The following is a 19,005-nucleotide window of genomic DNA, read 5'->3' on the forward strand; positions in this document are numbered from 1 at the left end:
GCTGCACTACCTGAGCCACTTGTGTGGGTTGTAGACTCCGTCTCATGCTACCACTAGAGTGAAAGCACCGCCAGCATTCAAAAGTGACCAAAACATCAGCCAGGAAGCATAGGAACTGAGAAGTGGTCTGTGGTCACCACCCGCAGAACCACTTCTTTATTGGGGGTGTCTTGCTAATTGCCAATAATTTCCACCTGTTGTCTATTCCATTTGCACAACAGCATGTGACATTTATTGTCAATCAGTGTTGCTTCCTAAGTGGACAGTTTGATTTCACAGAAGTGTGATTGACTTGGAGTTACATTGTGTTGTTTAAGTGTTCCCTTTATTTTTTTGAGCAGTATATATTTTTTTTTTACCTGTGTTGGAGTTATGGGGTCAAGTTACAGAGTTACAGTTCATGCGTTTGCTTTTTTCATGACCTCTCTCTGACCTATTATAGTGTTACAGTGATTATCAGTATGACACTGGACCTGCTGTCAAGTCATGAGACAAAGTCCAGTGGAGGAGTTTATGTAACATTTGGGTTTAATGTTTTATTTCTCAATGCTTCTATGCACCAGCAGCTGACTGCACATGACAATTGGCCTGAAGGAGAGGCAATGGGACATCTAGCCTCTTCGCTCCAGGAGACCTGTACACATTGCTGAAGGCTACATCCCATATCCCCGAAAACTTACCAGCCCTCTGGTTGACCTATTTCCGAGAAACTTTTCCCGACACTGAAGGCAAATCTATAACCCGGAATGCCTTAGCAGTCGTCACGATTTATAAAATGTGTGAACTACGGTAAAATAATAATTTTCCGGTGCTCACTCCCTAGTCCCCATACTCCGTAGTAGTTGCCATGCGTGATTACCGCGTGATCCCAGATGCCAGCGCACCTTTAGGGAGATATGGAGTGAATTTGGTCAACTTTGGAAAAGTTGTATATAAATGTTTCTTTTCACACATTTCCGGATTCCGGATTATAGATTTGGGCAATTGCGCTGAGACTAAAATGTTTACTTAAAACGCATGCCAAACGAAAAACCATTGATTTCCAAGCTAAACAATCCATACAACTCTATGCACAAGGACTACTTTTAACAATTTACACTGAACATTTTACAAAAACACATTTACTGGAAGAACTGTGCAGAGGAAAAGTTTGGTAACAGAATTTCGGTAAAATCTCCCTCAGTGTCCACGTTTTCGAAAAACTCTGTTAAATATCTGCACCAAATTAAGATTAAATGATGTCTGCAGAAAGAATGGGGTGTCAGCTATGGCATGACACATTGATTTTTGAAAACTTTTTTGGGTTATTCAACTACAGTAAGTGAAGTGGATTTACACCAGGTAACGGAATTGCAGTAACGTGTCCCTGATCTGTACTACACATAAATGCATAATTATGGATATGAAAGTCATGCTCTTCATGGTGATGTATCCTAAATAGGTACACAAAGGTATAAATATGCAATATCCTCCTTTGCATATTTGGGCATTATGCTACACACTGGCTATTATTTTAATGAGCTCTGTCCCCAAACAAGACCAAATCTGAACCAATCATAGACATCTATGTTTCACAACTTTGGACATCAAAGTACAGCACAGCACAGAACAGTAGAGTAGAGTACACTCTTATAAAAAAGGGTTCTTTGGGGTTTTATATTGAACCTTTTGGTTCTTTGGACGAAATTATAGAACCCTTTACTAAAAAAGCTTTTATATACATTGAGTGTAGAAAACATTAGTCCTAATATTGAGTTGCACCCCCTTTTGCCCTAAGAACAGCCTCAATTCGTCGGGGCATGGACACTACAAGGTGTCAAAAGCGTTCCACAGGGATGCTGGCCCGTGTTGACTCATCAAACTCTGAAATGACAGCTAACATTCCCTTTTAATTTGTTTCACTATATTTTTTCCATGGCAAAAATTAAAACACGAAGCAGATCCAACTCTTTGGTCCTTAAAAAACTTGCTGTAGCTTGGAAAATAAATACATGTGACTATGGATGACAACATAGTGATGTTTATTTCCAACATTATGGCTGTTTTTCTAAAGAAGTTAAATCCGGTTTGTGTGTTGTTTCCTTGCCACACTACTAACGAGTATCGCGATACTGGTATCGACCCGGCCCTAATAATAACGCTGATTAAGCAATTGGTTAAGTTTGCTTTTTTTTACAGCAGATTGAATTACTGTGTAAATGGAGTAAAGTGACTGAGATGGTGACAGACAGTGGAGTCCTAGTGACCTAGCTACAGTGCAGTAGAACTGGGACATATATCTACTGCCTCCATTCATCAACCCATAGAGTAGGCCTAAGGGAGCATTGAGTTCATGTTGACATTTAAAAAAGTGACCTTGACATGGGTTAGGTAAACAACCCATTAGTATTGTAGTTTTGAACCTTCAGATATCCCATCACATGGATGACCCCATCATAAACCTACTAAACTACTGCTGAAAAATCCCCCAGCCAGTGCAGTGTCTAACACTGCACTTTGACCGGTCTCCTTGGAGATGACAGGGCGCTGGGTGGCTGGCATATCAGTGTGCTCAGATAAGGACCACTCTTCTGTTTGTTCATAAAGGAAACACTGCAAACGCATAGGCTGCGTTCGAAATCCTCCCCTATTCCCTACATAGTGCACTACTTTTGACCAGAGCCCTATGCGGGCCCTGGTCAAAAGTAGTGCACTATGTAGGGAATAGGGTGCTATTTCGGACGCAGACATAGACAGGCAGAGCTTTGTCCAGCTCTATCGACCCATATATCCCTCAGTGGTTTAGGTTGGTGAGGCCACCTTTGGCTCCAGAGGCCTCTCAGTCTAACAGGCCTGTGTTGCTCACACCATGAGACTGAGGGGTTAAACATTAATGCTAGCTCTTCTCAACCGCTCACATACACACACACCAGGGCTCCAGACTGTGACCATTTAGTCACATTTTGCGACCCTTTGACTTGGCTCTACGAGTGACATTTTTTACTGGTCGCATCGTTGCGAGCTGCACATCCTACATGGTCACCTCACTCAAAACGTCCTATTTTTTAGAAGGCTAAAACCATGATTTGGTCAAACAGTAAAGTACAGTATCCTCATGATTCCTGTAATGAAAGTGTCTGCCTGTCCCTGTTTTAGTCGGGCCTACTGCTGTGTCAAGCGAGCCACTCTCTCTCCTTTCCCGGGGAAAAAATGCTCAGGGAGAAAAAGTGTTCTGATTGTATAACATTTTAAAATCCAGTTGCGGGGAAAACACAGCTATCCTGTTGTCACAGTTAGAGAGAGAAGGTTCTCTGCTTTCTGTAGGTATACCTTTTATTTCTCAACTCAAATGTTTACAACCAAGATATTTGACATGGCTTTGAGATACGGAGCGCGCGAAATGCACATTGGCCATTGCGATTGCATAGGACTCATTGGGCGGTAGGCTACAACTGCAACGTTTTTTTGGCATTAAATGTACTGTTAGATCAGCGGTTCCCAAACTAGGGGTCACAATCCCATGTGGGGTCGACTGATATAAAAATGGGGTCACGGGAGAATTTCCAAAATCCTGGTAAAATAAATAAATAATAATATCATCTTTGTCTCTCAAAATCATTGTAATGTGGTAAACCTTAAAAATCTAAATGAAAATTATAAAATCTAAAAGTTAAAGTTCAACCAGAGAGTGCCCTTTAATCATTCCCACGGTGAATGGCTAAGCCCGCTATGCTATGAAAACACACTATTGCAGAGACTTTGATATTACCGGCCACAGATTCATTGACTTTAGTTCGCTACATGTCGTTGGATGCTATTCACGAGGACATATTGTTCTGTCTCACAATTCCCGAGCATGAAACGGCACAGGGGATGTTCAGTGTTCTGCGTGGCTATATTTACTCCATCTATCACGGGTGGTGGACAGGCCTCTGCACTCTAGTTATGAATGTGTCTCCCTCTGCCATATGGACGCATTGTATGATACACCCACTGAGCTATAATGGATGCACCAAGAGCAACTGGCGGCAAAAGAGCTGAGCGCAGAACTCGGAGACATGAGCTGAAAAAAAAAATCCCTGACATTTTCTATATGCACAAAAAGCTTATTTCTCTCTAATTCTGTGCACAAATGTATTTACATCCCTGTTAGTGAGCATTTCTCACTAACAGAGCATTTCTCCAACAATTCAGTTCATCAAATGTCTGCCCTGCTAGTGTAAGTGCTGTTATTGTGAAGTGGAAACGTCTAGGAGCAACAACGACTCAGCCGCAAAGTGGTAGGCCACACAAGCTCACAGAACGGGACCAAAGAGTGCTGAAGCGCGTAGCGCGTAAAAATTGTCTGTCCTCGGTTGCGACACTCACTACGAAGTTCCAAACTGCCTCTGGAAGCAACGTCAGCACAAGAACTGTTCGTCGGGAGCTTCATGAAATGGGTTTCCATGGCCGAGCAGCCTCACATAAGCCTAAGATCACCATGCGCAATGCCAAGCGTCGTCTGGAGTGGTGTAAAGTTCGCCGCCATTGTCCGACGGACTAATCTGGATTTGGCGGATGCCAGGAGAACGCTACCTGCCCGAATGCATATTGGCAACTGTAAAGTTTGGTGGAGGAGGCCCCTTAGTACCAGTGAAAAATGTCTGCATCATTAAAATGTAAATGTAAAAGGACCCATGAGCACCAACATGTGAAGTTCATAGGAACATGTCAAATTGGGTGTCAAATGAAAGCTAAAAGTCTATATTTTCCGTCCCAAAAATGTTGAATAAGCAAAGGCTTTGATTTCTTGCCAAGCAGATGGAAAAAACACAATAATGTTTAAGTAAAGACTCCTGCCAACTAATATCAACACCTATAATTAGTTTAGGATAGAAAAACTTTGTGCCTTGAAATTCCGTTACCAAAAACCCACATATCTTTAAGATATTTAATAACTTCTCTCTCATGTGGAAGGGAGGATATTGAAAGTAACCCTATCAATTAGTCATAATGTTGTACTGATATCAGTTTTGTTTATTAATTCTTAAGTGATTAAAACTTGGCAACAGAATTTCAGAAAAATCGGTAACGGAATTTCTGCAATTGAATTGGCTACAATGGGAAATAATAGTAGTCATAAACCACAGTTGGGTCACCTGTACTGTCCTCCCTTCCACTGGCATACTGTTATGTTCAGTTCATAACTGTTTTCTTTCTCTTTCTGTCATCTGGTGGTGAAAGCAAGAATATGAAAAGTCTGGACAACTCCATCTCTCTCTCTCTCTCTCTCTCTCTCTCTCTCTCTCTCTCTCTCTCTCTCTCTCTCTCTCTCTCTCTCTCTTCTCCCTCTCTCCAATTAATGTCACCTCTCCCGGCTCTTACTGACACCTACCCATGAGCCCCCTCTTTCCATTTACTGTTACCAGCATCCTCACCCACTAAGCGCCGACCGACACTGGACGTCCATGGACGTTGAAAAGTAGTTGACATTTGGTCAGTCCGCCCTGGCCTTGAGAATAAGAAGACCTACCTTCCAAAAATCTGTGATAATAGCAGCGTGATTTGATAAGCAATTGTCTACCATGGAATTCTGCTGAAGTAAATTGTTTTGTTTTATGGGGCAGTAATATTACTGCGTGTTCAGTTGTGTTCTACCTGCAGCAAACAAGCCTGTACACATCTGTGTTGGTCTGCTGCCAGGGTTGTAAAACAGCTGTCTACTGTTTTATTTCCTCCTTTGGGGAAGCTAAATCATGGGCTCTCTTAGTCCTAGATCAGTATTGGCTACGACTGGTTAACTATTTCAGGACATGGGTACGTCCTAGATCAGTATTGGCTACGACTGGTTAACTATTTCAGTACATGGGTACATCCTGGTCACCTTTATTGGAACGTAGCAACACACGTAGAAAACAAAGGACCTAAAATGGTTATTCGGCTGTCCCCATAGGAGAACCCTTTGAAGAGCCCTTTTGATTCCAGGTAGAACCATTTATGGGTTCTACATGGAAACCAAAAGGGTTCTACCGGAAACCAAAAAGAGTTCTACCTGGAACCAAAACGTGTTCTCCTATGGTGACAATCGAAGAACCCTTTTGGAACCCTTTTTTCTAAGAGTGCAGTAGCTGTGTGCCAATATGTAGCTGTGTGTTACCCTCTGTGTGTTCTATATATAGCATGTATACCATACTGTTCCAGGATTCAATATTCCACCAGCACTCTGCACTATGAGACAACAGTCAATAATTCAGCTGAACCATAAAAGCTCAGCTTGCTATGGTTCGAAGGCAACAATGATTTTACACAGCTCTGCCTAGAAGCCCTCTGCCTGTCTGCAGTCTGCATGCATGTATCATGTTTAGAACTTGCCCCTATAACAGCTCTCCCCCAAGCTGGGGACTGCTTTACAGGCTGTCTCAGGACTGTCTTAGGGCAGGGCTGTCTCAGGACAGGGCTGTCTCAGGTAAGGCTGTCTCAGGACAGGGCTGTCTCAGGGCTCTGCAGTGGAGAGAGGGCATAATGCCTGCGCAGTGATACTAAAGCAGGGGTATTAGACCAACTAGACTGCATGTGGGCTTATACTTTCTCTGTTTTCTGTTTGTTCATTATCATGTTCCTAATACACCTTTCTGTGACTCATTTATATGTCATATTGGAGAACAAATAGAACCAGAAAACTGATAATAGATTGCAGTGGTAGTAGATTTTGGAACGTTTTCCCCTCCCGATTTTGAACATGATCTGTGTGTCATCATGGCTATCCCAGTGGCTGATGGGAGAGGTGTTTTGTCAGTCCCCGTGGGATAGACCAGAGCCCTCCCCTCCCCCTCACAACCCTACACACACTCACTTGCACGCACACACACATGCACGCAGATGACCTTGCCTGTCCTCGGTGCAGTATGTGAGTGCCCTCCTCAGCAGGCTTGGTTGACCTCTGGGACAAAGCACTGCTGTTACCGTAGGAACCGCCTGGCTTCCTTTCTCCCTCTTCACCCTCTCTTTCTCTCTCTCTCTGTCTCCCTATGTTTTTCTGTTACTGTCTCTCTTTGTCTCTCACTGCCTCGATGTCTCTCTCTGTCTCAATCTCTCCGCCCCTCTCTCTCAATGTATCTATCTGACTCTCTCTCTCATTCAGTTTATCTGACCAGCCCACCCTACCCCCTCACATCTGTCAGTCTAGGTTAAAGGGGCAATCTGCAATTCAAACAATAACAAAGTGACACCCCACCAGTGTTTTGGTTAAAAAAAGCTGAGGGATGGGCCTGTAGAAATGTAAGGACTGACCATCCAGGATATCAAAATAATATTGTATTACCATGTTTTGAAGCTATACAGTGTTTGTTGACAATTACATTGTTTATGGAGTAAAACAGGCTCAAATGTTGGGTTCTGATGGGGTATGACAGTTGAACTAAGCTCATGAGGCATTTCTAAATTATATTCGTGGACTAGGGCATAGTGGAATAGGGCAGTCCCGGAGTGCATAGCTGCTGCTGCTGGTGGCGGTCATGTGGTCATTGAGTGTGTCAGTCATGTCTGTGTAGACTAAACATAAAGGATCAGCTGTGACCAGGGTCCCTGTCCCTGTGTGACAGGTGTCTGTTTACACAATGTCTCTAGTCAGTCAGTCAGCCTGCCAGCTAGCCAGTCTGTCTGTCTGTCAGTCAGCCATCCAGTCAGTCAGTGAGCAAGTCAGCCATTCAATCAGTCAGCCAGCCATCCAGTCAGTCTGTAAGTCAAACAGTTAGTCACTCAGTCAGCCAGTCAGCCAATCAGCCAGTCAGCCAATCAGTCAGTCAGCCAACCAGTCAGTCAGAACCAGCATTGGTAGTGTCACCTGCTATGTACTGTTACATCAACTATCAAACTTTGTTAGTTGTTTATTATCTACATTGGCACAGCAGTGTCTAGCTTAGGTACTGTAGTACTTCACTACCTGGCACTGTCCATTTCATGGGAAGGCCCAGTGCTGTAATGACATAGTAATGAGAGAAATGTATGTCCTGAAACAGGGTGTACTCTAAATGAAGACCTCTGGGAGCAGGAGGACTATGTTAATTAATGAGGCCAGCTCTATTTCTCCTGGGTTAACCAACACTTCCATAATACCCGCTGCAGTGCCTACTTTGACCTGCAGCTATTATATACCCACAGTATGCTTCAATGAAATGCAATGCCTTTCAGTGTTGTCTTAGATCTACAGCTATACACTATGCTTCAATTAAATGCTATTTATTTATCTTATTGGTATGTCTGTGACATGGGAATACATTGAGAGGTGTGGGGCTGGAATTCTCTTTGAAGTTGCACGTACTGTTAGACACCATTGACCAGAGGCCAAAATGGACGTGAGTACTGCATGGAGTCTGTTAAGGTTAGACTTAGCCTCAATAGGGTCACGCCCTGGCAGGCAGCTTACTGCAGGCTGGTTTCAGATGGAATAGCTGCTAGCTCCTTGCTCCATGCCCCCTCCCCAATTTTCACCAGGTCTGACCGGGGAGTTTTACTCCAGCTTGACCCAGTTTTGATGTGGATATGGGGTTGTTGAAAGACTGATCTAAGGGCAATGTAAGGTTAGGATTAGCTGATCCTAGATCTGTGACTGAGGGTAACTTCTACTCTGAACTATTAGGTCTGATGCCTTCTCTCTGTATCACCCCTCCAGCCCCTCCCCTCATCCAGTCCAGCCCAGAGTCATACATTCTGCCCCCCTCTTCCCCTCCCTCTCCCCCATAACAGTGGGTATGAGGGATCAGGTTGCTGTCTCTAAAATTAGGAGTCCATTGAGGGACCAGACCTGACCAGGCTGTGTTGTGTCACTAGATATGTGTTGCAGAGCTGAAGGCTCCTCCTACTTTTATGGCCCACATATACATATACACCATCGTGCCAAATGCATTGTACATCAGTTGTACAAACTGAGTGTGTACAAGGCCTGTGATAGTATGTAGAACAGAGTGTGTTCCATCCTTGTCATTAGGAACGCTTATTAGTGTTTAGACATTCCATTAACTAACCCTCTTTCTCACTCTCCCCTCCTGTCTCTCTCCAGTCTGATGAGTGATCCTCCCCCTGGTCCTGTCCTCCATTATGGTCGACATGGAGAGCCACTACCGGCCACCGTCCCCCCTGGAGGATTCGGTGCTGGGCAGCCCGCTGTGTGAGGACTTCATTGGGGGCATGGATGAACTGCAGGATATCCCCCAGTACATCGACGGTGACGCCCTCTGCTCCTTGGACGTCCCTGAGTACCAGTCCCAGTCGAGTAACGGCTCAGAAGGATCCACCGTTCTAGGTAAGATAGATATACACTCACCAGATAGTTTATTAGGTACACCCATCTAGTACCGGGTTGGACCCCCCTTTGCCTCCAGAACAGCTTGAATTATTTGGGGCATTCTTCAAGTTGTCGGAAACGTTCCACAAGGATGTTGGTCCATGTTGGCATCACGCAGTTGCTGCAGATTGGACGGTGGTACATTCATGCTGCAAACAGCCCGTTCTAGCTCATTCCAAAGATACTCTATTTTCCACTCTTCAATTGTTCAGTGTTGGTGATCACGTGCCCACTGGAGCCGCTTCTTCTTGTTTTTAGCTAATAGGAGTGGAACCCGGTGTGGTCATCTGCTGCGATAGCCCATCTGTGACAAGGATCGATGAGTTGTGCGTTCCGTGATGCCGTTCTGCACACCACTGTACTGTGCAGTTATTTGTTTGTGGCCCACCTGTTAGCTTGCACGATTCTTGCCGTTCTCCTTCGACCTCTCTCGTCAACGAGCTGTTTTCGCCCACAGGACTGCCGCTGACTGGATGTTTTTTTTTCTTTTTTCTCACCATTCTTGGTAAACCGTAGACACTGTCGTGTATGAAAAGCCCAGGATGGCGGCCATTTCTGAGGTACTGGATCCGGCACACCTGGCACCGACAATCATTCAGTCGCTCATTTTCCCATTTTAACGTTCAATCGAACAGTAACTGAATGCCTCGATGCCTGTCTGCCTGCTTGCTTTATATAACACGCCACGGCCACATGACTCACTGTCTGTAGGAGCAATCCATTTTTCTGAAGGGGGTGGTGTACCTAATAAACTGTCTGGTGAGTGTATACTTTATTAGTCCAAACAAGATGGAAATGTGTTTTCATCCAACCCCCCGATATACACACAACACACATTAGGTTGGAGCACCCAATGAGCAGTTTAGGGGGTTATTTCCTTGCTCAAGGGAACATCGGTGGTTGCCAGCTCACTCCCCGACAGATCCACAGATACACTCCACAGAACTGGGCGTTACGGAAGAGTGGCCAGAAAAAAAGCCATTGCTTAAAGAAAAAAATAAGCAAACACGTTTGGTGTTCGCCAAAAGGCATGTGGGAGACTCCTCAAACATATGGAAGAAGGTACTCTGGTCAGATGAGATGCTATGTCTGGCGCAAACACAACACCTCTCATCACCCCGAGAACACCATCCCCATAGTGAAGCATGGTGGTGGCAGCATCATGCTGTGGGGATGTTTTTCATCGGCAGGGACTGGGAACCTGGTCCGAATTGAAGGAATGATGGATGGCGCTAAATACAGGGAAATTCTTGAGGGAAACCTGTTTCATTCTTCCAGAGATTTGAGACTGGGACGGAGGTTCACCTTCCAGCAGGACAATGACCCTAAGCATACTGCTAAAGCAACACTTGAGTGGTTTAAGGGGAAACATTTAAATGTCTTGGAATGGCCTAGTCAAAGCCCAGACCTTTGGGGGAGGGTGAATAATTCTGCACGCTCAAGTTTTCAGTTTTTTTGTCTTATTTCTTGTTTGTTTCACAAGAAAAAATATTTTGCAACTTCAAAGTGGTAGGCATGTCGTGTAAATCAAATGATACAAACTCCCCAAAAATAAATTTTAATTCCAGGTTGTAAGGCAACAAAATAGGAAAAATGCCAAGGGGGGTGAATACTTTCACCTAAATCAACCATTTATCGGATCATCAAGAACTTCAAGGAGAGAGGTTCAATTGTTGTGAAGAAGGCGTCAGGGCGCCGAAGAAAGTCCAGCAAGCGCCAGGACCGTCTCCTAAAGTTGATTCAGCTGCGGGATCGGGGTACCACCAGTGCAGAGCTTGCTCAGGAATGACAGCAGGCAGGTGTGAGTGCATCTGCACGCACAGTGAGGTGAAGACTTTTGGAGGATGGCCTGGTGTCAAGAAGTGCAACAAAGAAGCCACTTCTCTCCAGGAAAAACACCAGGGACAGACTGATATTCTGCAAAAGGTACAGGGATTGGACTGCTGAGGACTGGGGTAAAGTCATTTTCTCTGATGAATCCCCTTTCCGATTGTTTGGGGCATCCGGAAAACACCTTGTCCGAAGAAGACAAGGTGAGCGCTACCATCAGTCCTGTGTCATGCCAACAGTAAAGCGTCCTGAGACCATTCATGTGTGGGGTTGCTTCTCAGCCAAGGGAGTGGGCTCACAATTTTGCCTAAGAACACAGCCATGAATAAAGAATGGTACCAACACATCCTCCGAGAGCAACTTCTCCCAACCATCCAAGAACAGGTTGGTGACGACCAATGCCTTTTCCAGCATGATGGAGCACCTTGCCATAAGGCAAAAGTGATTACTAAGTGGCTCGGGGAACAAAACATTGAAATGTAGGGTCCATGGCCAGGAAACTCCCCAGACCTTAATCCCATTGAGAACTTGTGGTCGATCCTCAAGAGGCGGGTGGACAAACAAAAACCCACAAATTCTGACAAACTCAAAGCATTGATTATGCAAGAATGGGCTGCCATCAATCAGGATGTGGCCCAGAAGTTAATTGACAGCATGCCAGGGCAGATTGCAGAGGTCTTGAAAAAGAAGGGTCAACATTGCAAATATTGACTCTTTGCATAAACTTAATGTAATTGTCAATAAAAGCCTTTGACAGTTATGGAATGCTGTAATTATACTTCAGTATACCATAGTAACATCTGACAAAAATATCTCATAACACTGAAGCAGCGAACTTTGTGAAGACCAATACTTGTGTCATTCTCAAAACTTTTGACCATGACTGTAGATCAGGGTTTCTCAAACTCGGTCTTGGGACCCCAAGAGGTGTGGTTTTTGCCTTAGCACTACACAGCTGATTCAAATAATCAAATAATCATCAAGCTTTGAACATTTGAATCAGCTGTGCAGCTCTTGGTGTCCCCAGGACAGAGTTTGGGAAACCCTGCTGTAGATGACCAGCAGGGTCAAATAATAATCACAGTGATTATAGAGGGTGCAACAGGTCAGCACCTCAGGAATTGGCTTTTCATAACCGAGTATTCAGAGGTTGAGACAGCAGGTGCAGTAGAGAGAGAGACAGACAAGGTAGCACGACTAGTGAACAGGTTAGAATTCCATAGCTACAGGCAGAACAGCAGAAACTTGATCAGCAGCACAACCAGGTGGACTCGGACAGCCAGTAGTTGTTAGGCCAGGTCATCCTGAGGCATGGTCCTAGGGAGGAGAAGGTCTTTATTGCCACATGCACTTATGTAAGCATGTACAATTCAGCGCTGACATGCTTGAAGTTAAATAAACATAACTACAGACCACTTAAACTGGTACAATACTTCCACTCATGGGGGGTGGCCAAAATTAACTAGTTGAAAGCCTTTTCGAGTGAATCGTGTCGTTACCACCCATGACTGAATTTGTTAGTGACAGAAACATGGTTGTTGAATTCATTCATTTCCAGTCCTGTGGACTTCGCCAAGTGAGTTCTTACTCTAAATTTATGACAATACATTACACATATCATAAGGCCTTACTTTGACAACCAGGTTTTACCCTAACCAGTGGTGTTAGGAACCTCCTGGTTTGCCAACACATGGCTAACCTTTGTTTAACCATGTGTTTGGAGTAGGCTATGTTAAAGTTTACACTTCATCTTCCAATTACAGACGTAGGATCTTAATTTGAGCCAGTTTGCTAAAGCAAGAAAATAATCCTGCAGAAAAAGTAAATGTGAATTATTATGTGGATTGTAATTCATGAGCATTGTTGTTGGGGTTGATACATGGGGCGGCGCACAATTGGCCCAGCGTCGTCCAGGGTAGGGGAGGGAATGGCCGGCAGGGATGTAGCTCAGTAGAGCATGGTGTTTGCAACGCCAGGGTTGTGGGTTCGTTTCCCACGGGGGGCCAGTATGAAAAATATAATATAATGTATGCACTAACTGTAAGTCGCTCTGGATAAGAGCGTCTGCTAAATGACTAAAATGTAATGTAAATGTAAATGTTTGCAAAGTGATGTGTAATTCCTACTGGAATCCAGCCGGAGTTAGGACAGCCAACAGTTGGAATTTTTATTAACCCGCAACTTGCATTCCGAATAACTGAGAGGGTTAGAAAGAGTGATAATGGAGACTACCTAAACCATTTAAACTGGAACAACCATTTCAGTAACAATTACAATACATCTAACTAACTGATTGGATTAGTTTAGAAACAAATGATGTTATTTATCTTTGTGGAGCATAAGATCAATCAATCAATGTACATACAAAGACATTAAAAGAGAGAGAGAGAGAGAGAGAGAGAGAGAGAGAGAGAGAGAGAGAGAGAGAGAGAGAGAGAGAGAGAGAGAGAGAGAGAGAGAGAGAGAGAGAGAGAGAGAGAGAGAGAGAGAGAGAGAGAGTATTCTCTTCCTGTTTTTTTTTTTTGTAGAGTATGGTGTGTGTCACGTGCAGCTGGTCGAATATGTATCCCTGTTTTGGCTTCTCTCACCCAACTCATGTGGGATGACTTAGTGCTGCTCTATTTTGCACCATCCCTGGAATGCTGGTGTGTTTGTATTCAGGTAACAAGAAAGATACAGTGTGGTCCTCTGTAGCTCAGCTGGTAGAGCACAGCGCTTGTAACGCCAAGGTAGTGGGTTCGATCCCCGGGACCACCCATACACAAAAAAAAATGTATGCACGCATGACTGTAAGTCGCTTTGGATAAAAGCGTCTGCTAAATGGCATATTATTATTATTATTATACAGTGTGTGTATCATGGGCCAATATTTGACTCATCCCCTGAATTTAGAAGTGTTGCTCATCCACTTTTAGTGGTGTGTATGACGGTCTCTACGTATTTATAGAGATGTAATGGAACACATATTACATGTGCTCTTCCTCTGTGTTGGGCCAAAGGCATGAGACACCAGTGACTTTCCACTGGTACTCATATTCTGCCAGCTAGGGCAAAGAAGCTTCACAGTCGAGACACTAATAGGAATGTCTCCAGGTTTATTCGTTTATTCGTTATAAGTATGTGTGTCTGTTATCTGGGCATGAGTTTATTAATGTGCCTGCCTGCATGTGTGTGTGTGTACGTGTGTGTTGTCTGTGCATGCATAAGTGTGTTTATTCATGTGTACTTTGTGTGTTCTCCAGATGCTCTGACCCCAGCCTCCAGCCCGTCGTCAGGGGGGTATGGGGCGGCTGCAGGGCTGGAGGAGTTCTCCTCCACCTCTCTCAACCTGGAGTGTCGGGTGTGTGCCGACCGCGCCTCCGGATACCACTACGGAGTTCACGCCTGTGAGGGCTGCAAGGTGAGAGTGACCAGCCATCACACACACACACACACACACACACACACACACACACACACACACATGCACATATGCAGAGCATGCACAAACACACACACACACACGTGCACGCACACACATTAATATATGCATACATACACACACACCTGGTCAGAGTGCACTCTAACACATATTGTACAACAAGGACACTGGTGTGGATGCTTTCTTGGTTAATTATTAATGGGCCTGTTGAAGAGAAACCCAAGGCTTATGTGTTTTGTCACAAGTCACTGGAGGACAGAGCAGATCTTAATGTGCCACTAGATGACACTGTAAGATAATGTAGTTTTGGTGTAATTATGACCCACATACCACTAACCACTAAGGAAGCATATCCCAGTCTTTAGTTGTGACCCAAAAGGAAGTGGTCAATGTGCTACATTGCTACTGTATTACTTCTTAGCCTTTGAATGGTAATGGCAAAAATTATTAATCAACATTTTAAAATGAATAGATTTGCTGGAGAACTTTCCTGTAATTAAGGAAATGTCTAACTTGTAGTCATGTAGGAGGTTTAAAAAGGCTTCAAACGTTTGTAATTTCCACTAAAACATTTGACTTGATTTTCCCTTACGGAAAATGTATCAACCCCAACAACAATGCTCATGAATTATAATTACATAATAATTCACATTTACTTTTCTGCAGGATTATTTTCTTGCTTTAGCAAACTGGCTCAAATTAAGATCCTACGTCTGTAATTGGAAGATGAAGTGTAAACTTTAACATAGCCTACTCCAAACACATGGTTAAACAAAGGTTAGCCATGTGTTGGCAAAAATGAATGTCCAGGTCATGAAAGATTACAAGCAGCCAGCAGCACTTGCTGCGACTGGTACTTGCGGGTGCTTTTTCAAAGCCAATGTCAGATACTCCAGTGATTGTAATTAACTCCAATGAGTGTAATTTACACAATATTAGGAGTTGAGAAATAAAGTTGCCATCATTCGAAATAAGATATTCTCCTCTTTTCTACTGTAGGTATGTAATTCATTTATTCTGTTTTTGCTAGCGATATTCATAAAACATTAGAAATATTTTCGGGGACCCCTGCAGTACCTCCGCGGGACCCCAGGTTGAATAACCCTGCCCCAAGGAGAAGAGTAAATTCTCACCCTGCTATGAAAGTCAGGCAAAGATAGTGGGTTTTCATCCACTACATTTCCTACATACTCTTTCACCCTGAATGTATGGGTGATGTCTTCTGGATCCCTGGCCAGCCCATCTATCCCTGTGCCAGGACTGTCTGAGTATGGATGTCACATAGCGAAGTTGGCGGTGCTTTCAGTCACTCCTTCCCCTCATGTCAACATACTGTTACACTGAGTTCCAGATGGCAGGGCCACAGCAGAGAACGGGCTACAGTGTATCCTACCCTGCCCAAACTGGACCTGGCTCAGGGCTGCTGGAGGCTAGAGTGGACATTTTACTGAACTAGTTAAGCATAGCTGTCCCAGATTAGAACTTCAGCTATGTGTGCTACGTGGTCCATGGAGCAGGCCTGGTATGGGGCCATAAACCAGAGGTCGCAGTTGCTCTGACAGTGAACTCTGTGAACCTTCCTCTTGACCAATCAGAGGGGCAGCACGGAGAGGGCCGGTGTGGCATGGAGACATACTGAAGGGCATAGCTAGATACACAAACATACAGTACATAACACACGTACAATACATACACACACAGATATTTAGAACCTATGAGGAAATTCAGAATGATTCAGAACTGTAAGTTCGGATCCTGGATGCTGATAGGCTAAAACAGCATTCCAGCTGTCCCCTCTCTGATGTCACATACCTACGTGTGCCCCGCTCCTCAGCTGTCTGGTCACCTGAGAGTCACGGGAGGGGAGAGGAGGGGACTGACCACTGGATAGGACGACGGACAGCAACACGAGACAGGCTTGGCATGAGGCCGTTGTGTCTGACAGGCATTCTGCCCTTGCCTCATGTCATCCTCGAGGGGTGTGTGTGTGTGTACGTGCATGCCATGTGCAGGGACACATTAAGGAGATCTTTCACAAGAATGGGGAGATGAATGTCTTGGGATGGGGGCGGCTGAATATGTTCTTCTTAAGCAATTCCCTGTCCATTTCACTACGATCAGTCTGGACATACACTGTTGTTTGTCAGGGTTGTGTAATATAAGTGAAATCCCATTTAGTCGTGATAAGCATGAATGTCCAGACTGATAGTGTCATGCTCCAGTCATTGGGTCCATTCTCTGTATTTCACTTTTTTAACAGAGAAAGTGGCTGTTGGGTGATTGGAGGTTTCCTAGTGTCATGTTCTAGGCCAGGACACTGCCATCACTTCGCTGATAAATAGCTGAGATTGAGAGAGTCTTAGATGACGGAACACATTTAATAATGTTTGCAGTTGAGAGATATCAAGATACCAGGTATGAACTGACAATAGTCTTCTTTTATCAAGTCACTATAGTGGATGTGGTTGAGTTACCCTACTGAGTCGAGGCCGAGTTTTTTCATGTGTGCAGTCTATTGGGTCTCGACCTGAACATTTATCTCTCTCCTCTTTCTGTCCCTGCAGGGTTTCTTTCGGCGGACCATCCGCCTCAAGCTGGAATATGACAAGTGTGAGCGCCGCTGTAAAATACAGAAGAAGAACCGTAACAAGTGCCAATACTGCCGCTTCCAGAAGTGCCTGTCTGTGGGCATGTCCCACAACGGTGAGGAACACAGACATAGCCAGAGCCCTGAGTACTGTTTACTGCATACAGCACAACCTGCCAGCAGCAACCAGAGAGGAGCACACACACACACACACACATACGCATTTGCACGTAGACATATGCACACATACACGTACGCCATTCAAACCCACACTCTTGAGGAACCGGGAGTTGCAATTTTACACCACATCAACATATACGGTTGCTTTTCAAGACTAATGAGAGTAGGTAATCATTTGAGAGACAGCCGTGAATACTACAATTATCATTACACTTTTTTATTTTTTTTACATTTGCATCATTTCATATTTTGCTGTATCCAGACAAAAACGATGCAGAACTGCAATTGATGCATAAGTCTCTCTGCCTATATGTGGTGGTGTCTATGCAGACTCTCTGTGGTGTTTCATTGTGAAGGTCAGTAAAACTATAAGGTGGGGTTGTATTGCGTTAGCTGAACCCTCTCACCCTTTAGCTGTTGATGTGTGAACAGAGAGACATGCAGTGGGAGTCTCAGCCTGGGCCTGCCGGTCATGTGACCAGAGCTGTATCTGCACTGGGTTAGGCTGTACAGTACATTAGCCCCACTGATCAATGAGCTGACCTAGTTGAGAATTGAAGGTCATTTAGACTGATAGAGAGCTTTGCAGGGTAGCGGAGGCGGTCTTTCAATAGGATACATTACTAGTGCAACAGTGTAAAAAATCGTAAAACAGATTTCACTGTCCAGAAAAAATCACAGACATGCACCCTCATACAGTGAGGGAAAAAAGTATTTGATCCCCTGCTGATTTTGTACGTTTGCCCACTGACAAAGAAATGATCAGTCTATAATTTTAATGATAGGTTTATTTGAACAGTGAGAGACAGAATAACAACAACAAAAATCCAGAAAAACGCATGTCAAAAATGTTATAAATTGATTTGCATTTTAATGAGGGAAATAAGTATTTGACCCCCTCTCAATCAGAAAGATTTCTGGCTCCCAGGTGTCTTTTATACAGGTAACGAGCTGAGATTAGGAGCACACTCTTAAAGTGAGTGCTCCTAATCTCAGTTTGTTACCTGTATAAAAGACACCTGTCCACAGAAGCAATCAATCAATCAGATTCAAAACTCTCCACCATGGCCAAGACCAAAGAGCTCTCCAAGGATGTCAGGGACAAGATTGTAGACCTACACAAGGCTGGAATGGGCTACAAGACCATCGCCAAGCAGCTTGGTGAGAAGGTGACAACAGTTGGTGCGATTATTCGCAAATGGAAGAAACACAAAAGAACTGTCAATCTCCCTCTGCCTGGGGCTCCATGCAAGATCTCACCTCGTGGAGTTGCAATGATCATGACAACGGTGAGCCCAGAACTACACGGGGGGATCTTGTCAATGATCTCAAGGCAGCTGGGACCATAGTCACCAAGAAAACAATTGGTAACACACTACGCCGTGAAGGACTGAAATCCTGCAGCACCCACAAGGTCCCCCTGCTCAAGAAAGCACATATACAGGGCCGTCTGAAGTGTGCCAATGAACATCTGAATGATTCAGAGGAGAACTGGGTGAAAGTGTTGTGGTCAGATGAGACCAAAATCGAGCTCTTTGCCATCAACTCAACTCGCCATGTTTGGAGGAGGAGGAATGCTGCCTATGACCCCAAGAACACCATCCCCACCGTCAAACATGGAGGTGGAAACATTATGCTTTGGGGGTGTTTTTCTTCCAAGGGGACAGGACAACTTCACCGCATCAA

General features: G+C 44.4%; 1 protein-coding gene across 1 annotated transcript in view; it reads left to right on the forward strand.

The window, feature by feature from the left end:
• Nucleotides 1–19,005, forward strand: part of LOC121531726 (peroxisome proliferator-activated receptor alpha) — a 48,438-nt gene that overhangs the window by 21,555 nt on the left and 7,878 nt on the right. Inside the window, exons 2-4 of the mRNA XM_041837130.2 lie at nt 9,017–9,259; nt 14,374–14,531; nt 17,117–17,255. Coding sequence (XP_041693064.1) covers nt 9,055–9,259; nt 14,374–14,531; nt 17,117–17,255 — 502 coding nt within the window. The 5' untranslated portion in view covers nt 9,017–9,054. The remainder of the gene's footprint in view (nt 1–9,016; nt 9,260–14,373; nt 14,532–17,116; nt 17,256–19,005) is intronic.

Source organism: Coregonus clupeaformis, chromosome 19, assembly GCF_020615455.1.
Source record: "Coregonus clupeaformis isolate EN_2021a chromosome 19, ASM2061545v1, whole genome shotgun sequence".
Taxonomy (NCBI): Eukaryota; Metazoa; Chordata; class Actinopteri; order Salmoniformes; family Salmonidae; genus Coregonus; species Coregonus clupeaformis.